The 5474-nt window shown below is 33.9% G+C and overlaps 1 protein-coding gene and 2 non-coding genes across 3 annotated transcripts; 1 reads left to right on the top strand and 2 right to left on the bottom strand.

Moving 5' to 3' along the window:
* The first annotated feature begins 633 nt into the window (after positions 1–633).
* On the top strand, positions 634–3730 carry LOC126588202 (50S ribosomal protein L9, chloroplastic-like). The gene is made up of 6 exons (XM_050253277.1): positions 634–891; positions 1127–1254; positions 2271–2316; positions 2551–2648; positions 2727–2774; positions 3360–3730. The coding sequence occupies exons 1-6, from the start codon at positions 745–747 to the stop codon at positions 3478–3480; spliced, it is 588 nt and encodes a 195-aa protein (XP_050109234.1). The 5' UTR covers positions 634–744; the 3' UTR covers positions 3481–3730.
* A 631-nt stretch (positions 3731–4361) lies between these two features.
* On the bottom strand, positions 4362–4434 carry TRNAV-UAC (transfer RNA valine (anticodon UAC)). Its single transcript has one exon. It is a non-coding gene; the product is annotated as a tRNA-Val (tRNA).
* An 88-nt stretch (positions 4435–4522) lies between these two features.
* On the bottom strand, positions 4523–4595 carry TRNAV-UAC (transfer RNA valine (anticodon UAC)). The gene has a single exon. It is a non-coding gene; the product is annotated as a tRNA-Val (tRNA).
* Between the last annotated feature and the right edge of the window lie 879 nt (positions 4596–5474).

Genomic DNA, 5474 nt, shown 5'->3' with positions numbered 1-5474 from the left:
GTGGGGTAAGTAATTTGGAGTGTTTGAATATAATTTATCTTTGGGTATTATGGATGGGGTGTGCTATTTACACATATTTTTTTATTTCACACACATTTCCAATTAATCTTTATCATTTGATCCATTTAATTCAGTCGATCCGATGATCGTAAATTAAGAGGATGTATATGAAGTAAAAAATGATATATCGATAGCACACCCCATTAGGATTTGTTATGTCCTCAATATTAAGATAGAAGTTTTTGAGAATTTTCATTAGTTTTTCCATAACAGTTTATACTTTCAAAAAGTGAGGGTTGAAATAAGCCACGCGAATCAAACTTACCATCTAATTGAGTCCAATTTTAAACAATCCTCGTATAAAAGAATCACTAAACTAGACTGCATTGTTGATAGACAACTGTTTCAAAATTTATAAAAATCAGTGGGTACGTTTGTAGATTACATTTTTCAGAGAGGCCAAAATGACAAACAACACATATTGTGCCGTTCTTTGAAACGAGAGATTTTTTAGTGTGTTTGTAACACAAGATACTACATTACGTGTCACTATATAAATAGTAAGATATGTATATTAAAAAATTAATAACGTAAATATTAAAATTTCTTGCCATTTATATCAAAACGCTCACAAAGAAATTTTCCTCTGAAACATAACAGAGGCAAATGGCGAAATAGATAAGATAGTAAAGCCCATAAATCCTAAGACTCTCTGTGCGTAAGCGGGAGAGAGAGAGAGTGACAATGGCATCCGCAGCATCGACTCTGTCGTGGAGTTCTTCCTCGTGGCTTCAAAGCTTCGCCGGAAACACAAACGAAGCTACCAAATTGTCAGATAGAAGAACGGGATTGGTGGTTGTCGCTCAGAAGAAAGCAAAGAAGGCTCGAACGGTAAATATAAGAAATGGGTTCTCTTCCTCTGGTATTTCTATGTTTACCCATAAGTTTAAATTTTTATAGTTTCTTTGCTTCCAGAATTCAAAAGTGGAAGAACCCACCTCAATTTATTTTTCTAAGCATGTCCTTTGTCTTACAAATTCAAAGAAAAATAGTGAACTAAATGTAGCATTATTGTGCGGTTGTTTAATTTAATTGTTGTTGTTGTTTGGTTGTTTGGTTGTTTCAGATAATTCTAAAGGAGGACATAACTGACCTGGGAAAGAAAGGGCAACTTTTAAGTGTGAAAGCTGGTTATTACAGGAATTATCTGCTACCATTGGGGAAAGCCCAGATTGTAACTCCCCTGCTGCTCAAGTAATGCATAACTGAATTTTCTCATTCGGAACGAGCCCCTTTTTTTGTTTTTGTCAATTTCTTCTACTTTATGTTTCACATTTTCATATCTGAAGTTTACAATAAGACTTGTGAATCTGTTGTTTTGTGTTGTGTTTACGAGTCAAACTAGTTTGATGACGAAAAGTTTTAGTTGGAAACCATAAGATAGAACTTATGCAGAATGCTGACGGAATTGATTAGATAATGTATGGGACGGAAAGAGGAGGCATATACAAGTTGTGAAAGTAATGTATGAAATGTCGATCGATGTTTGTGGTGAGACTTGATTACCAATAGTAAACTGCTCTCTAATGTAAACTGCCCTTAGTGTATACTACCAACTCTGAAATTCTTTCATAAATTCGACACAAAATTTGAATGTTCAGCCGATTCATATACTTCGAGTTTGATCCATGCTCATATAAAATCAATGTGAGGTACTAATAGTAATACTTCTCAAGTTCTCTGCATCAAAATGTGAACTTTTATTTGCACAACTATTATGCTTCTTAGTTGCTTCTGCAATTTAATTGGAGACATCTCAGTCCTTGGGTGCAATTCTTTTCTTACGTTTTCAGATAGAAATTTAAACTAGAGATAGACATAAAGAGGGTTTAGCACCTATTGTGTGAATATGCCTCTTTTCTTGATGTATTTTCTTAGACTGCACAAGCCATTAGCCTGCTTAATTTATAAGTTCCAAGTTACAACTACATGGTTTTTATCCAATAAACAATTGTTTGTAATGTATATTATGATTCACCGAATATAAACTTTTGCTCATTAAACATTGATAGATGACATGTCACACAAGGGTTTTGTGTCTAAGACTACATTATGCCTTAAGGCATAAACATAAGTTTTGGTGGGAGTTAAATCAAATTACCTAATGGCATTCACACTTTTTAGGTTTTTTGGGAAAAATAATTAGGGTACCAAATTAATTATATATCTCTTAAGAACATATTAATCATAATTTTAATTGTTCTTTCCAGGGAAATGAAGGTTGAAGAGGAAAGGATTGAGGCAGAGAAAATACGGGTAATTAACACATTTGTTTTCTCCTTTTGTTTTGGGCGCCATACTCATATATTTTTATCTCACATTTAAAATATGATTTGGATGTACTCTGGCTCTGTGCTGATTGTGTTTTATGTGGTGTTGTACAGCAAAGCAATTTTAAATGCATTTGATACCTCTCTTGGCAGTAGATTCTATATTGTATGATTTCGTCCTATCAATCATGTCTTGTAAGATTATTTCATCTTGGTGCAGGTAAAAGAAGAGGCGGAGCAACTTGCTCGTATTTTTGAAACTGTTGGGGGTTTCAAGGTGAAGCGCAAAGGTGGAAAAGGAAAGTTAATTTTTGGAAGGTTAGTTGTATTCAGTGCGACATTAAATACTTCATGCACTGTCTGCATATGAAATTTAACAGAGATATGTTTCTGCAGCGTCACCCCCCAAGATCTTGTTGACATAATCAAGGCACAACTTAACAGGTAAGTATCTTTTATCAAGTAAGAGTATGATCGATATATCATTCACAATTTTCGCACGAGCTCTGTTATTGTTATCTGAATTTTGTATGCATGATATATACCATATAGTTTCATAACACAAGCATCAATACTTTTACGCTTAAGAACTACTACAGGCTAGCAGCAGAATTTTGCTTTTAAACCGCAACACCCCCAAAAAGAAAAGAGGGAAAAGCAGCAAGAAGGATATATCCCCGGAATCCAAACTTTTCCAATTAAGTCTTGAATTGTGACTCCTCACTTTGACCAAGAAGAAGAGATTAATTTTGTATTAATGCATTAGCTTAAATGGTTAGAAACTTCTCGAGAAGACCTTGCAAACATATCCCCGGAACCAAACTTTTCCAAACAGAAAAACATTGTGATAGTTTATTGTATGCTCGTGTATTTTGCAGTTTAAAGGTTTGTGATAATTTTATGTGTGTATGTGTGGATTGCAAATGGTGTGATATTTTGCAATTCAAATCTTTCATGCCGGTGTTTGTCATTTAATCTTTTCCAAACACACCCTGATTGCTCCATGTCTGTTCTTTCATTCATATGTAGGGAAGTGGACAAGCGCATTGTGTCGCTGCCAGATATTCGAGAGATAGGAGAATATATTGCAGAACTGAAACTTCACCCAGAAGTCACTGCTAAAGTGCGAGTAATCGTTTCTGCTAACTAGGGATAAGCACCTTTGGGAGTCATTTTCGAGGACTTACTTGAGCGGAGAATTCCCTTTTTGAGGTATTTGTGCAGGATGTACATGGCCAAAGTACCATCAACATCATGTATTTCATGTAGGCACCAATTGGAAGGAGGCCGTAATGTTAATGTAATGTAACGAAGGTAGAGATGTATAAATCTGATTTACCTGCCAATGTATTTTTGTTGTTCATTACATTTACATTTGATTGAGTACCACTTTTGGGCAATTCTTTTTCCTACATTTTCTATGTCAACCTTTTTCTTCTAGGAAATATTTATTTTTTATTAAAGAGTTCGAAACTATAACAATAATTTAGGAGATGAAAGAGTTTCGAACTAGAAACACATGGTGGAAACTCAACATCGTATCGTCTAAGAAATATTTTTTTTTTCTTGTAAGTGATAATTCTTCTTCTCAGCAAATCTTAGACCATCTCCAATGGTTGGGTTAAAAGCCAAATATTTTAGCTCGGAAAATTTAGCTTTTAGCCCAAAAACAGCTTTTATACTCCAACCATTCTAGTCTAAAATTTTAGCTCGGGATTATTAAAGAATGAACTTAGGCTAATTTTTTTGTTAAATTAAATTAAAAATAAAATAAATATGTAGATTATCGTAAATTAATTTTATGAACATTTTAATCTAAAAAAATTTAAATTCCGATAAATATTGAAAAATTTAAATTCCGATTTCTAAGCTAAATTTTAAGGGATAATTTGGCTTTTAACCCATCATTGGAGTTGGTCTTAAGACGACTTCAATTTTCACCCCAAGAAGTCCCTACTTTTGGGTAAAAGAAGAGAAATTTCAAAACATGCACTGGAAAAAAAAATGTGGCAAAAAGTGATAAATAAAAAATGTTGCTGCCCAGGATCGAACTGGAGACCTTTAGTGTGTAAGACTAACGTGATAACCACTACACCACAGCAACCTTGATACAATTATATATAGATAACAAATATAAGTAAAACTTGTATCATATATAGAGGAGGTTTAAAAAGATGATTAAATATTAATTATGTTGCTGCCCAGGATCGAACTGGGGACCTTTAGTGTGTAAGACTAACGTGATAACCACTACACCACAGCAACGTATTATTGGCAACGCGTTTTATGTACCCTTTTGGTTGACTTACTTGAGACACACCTTTGTGACCCTCTTCATTTATTTCAATTGATCCAAGCTATTTAATTTTCAAGCCTTATTTCTTGGACTAATAATGCAAAAAGTTGGACGAATCCAAAACTACTAATAATATAAAAATAGCCGAAAAAGGTATTTCAATAAAATACACAGCCAACAACCATTTCATTGAGCGGTTTAAAGGTTTTTGAATTTGAATGTTTTTTGAAGGATGATATTTGAAGAAGTACCTAAAAATTAAATGGTTTGAATCGTTCAAACACAATGCAGAGTTGAGCCTACAATGAGATTTCTATAAGCTTTAGTAAGAAATGACCATTTTCTCCCAGTGACTTTAAGCATGGTTGGGATCGAACAGAGGCACTTATAGAGGAGGTTATTACCCTCTTAATTTCTTACTTATAAGATTAGGCCTCTTAATTTCTTACTTATAAGGTTGGTGTTATTACCCTTAAAGAAGTCCCCTCCAACCTTCCTTTTTTTTATTTTTTCGTTAAAAGCTACTTATTACAAACTAAATTCAATCTATACTAAAGCTGAAAACAAACTGTTTTATTGTTCTTAAGAACAGTGTAATTTTGAAAATGCCCCTGCCTTAATTGTGTAATTTCAATAAATTACTCTGCTGTAAATCTAATTGAATATGAACCGTCCATTTATTTGGGGCACTGTGATAAGAAATCAGTCCATCCATTTTTATCTTCTTTTTCCTCTTAAGTGAATGTCATTCTCTCTCTCGCTCTCTCTTAACATCACGATTCAAAACCCCCACCCCACCCAGCACCCACGAACCCAGAAACACCGAAAACCATCACCAGTCTCATCCT

This window comes from Malus sylvestris, chromosome 11 (genome assembly GCF_916048215.2).
Source record: "Malus sylvestris chromosome 11, drMalSylv7.2, whole genome shotgun sequence".
Classification (NCBI taxonomy): Eukaryota; Viridiplantae; Streptophyta; class Magnoliopsida; order Rosales; family Rosaceae; genus Malus; species Malus sylvestris.
Note: the sequence above shows the minus strand (reverse complement) of the source record. Positions and strands in the feature narration are given on the sequence as shown.

What these genes read in the sequence shown, in the direction of transcription:
- LOC126588202 (XM_050253277.1), top strand. Translation starts at nt 745, where the DNA reads ATGGCATCCGCAGCATCGACTCTGTCGTGGAGTTCTTCCTCGTGGCTT. An exon ending in AAGCAAAGAAGGCTCGAACG is followed by an intron (nt 892 to 1,126) that starts GTAAATATAAGA and finishes TGGTTGTTTCAG; the next exon opens with ATAATTCTAAAGGAGGACAT. An exon ending in TTGAGGCAGAGAAAATACGG is followed by an intron (nt 2,317 to 2,550) that starts GTAATTAACACA and finishes ATCTTGGTGCAG; the next exon opens with GTAAAAGAAGAGGCGGAGCA.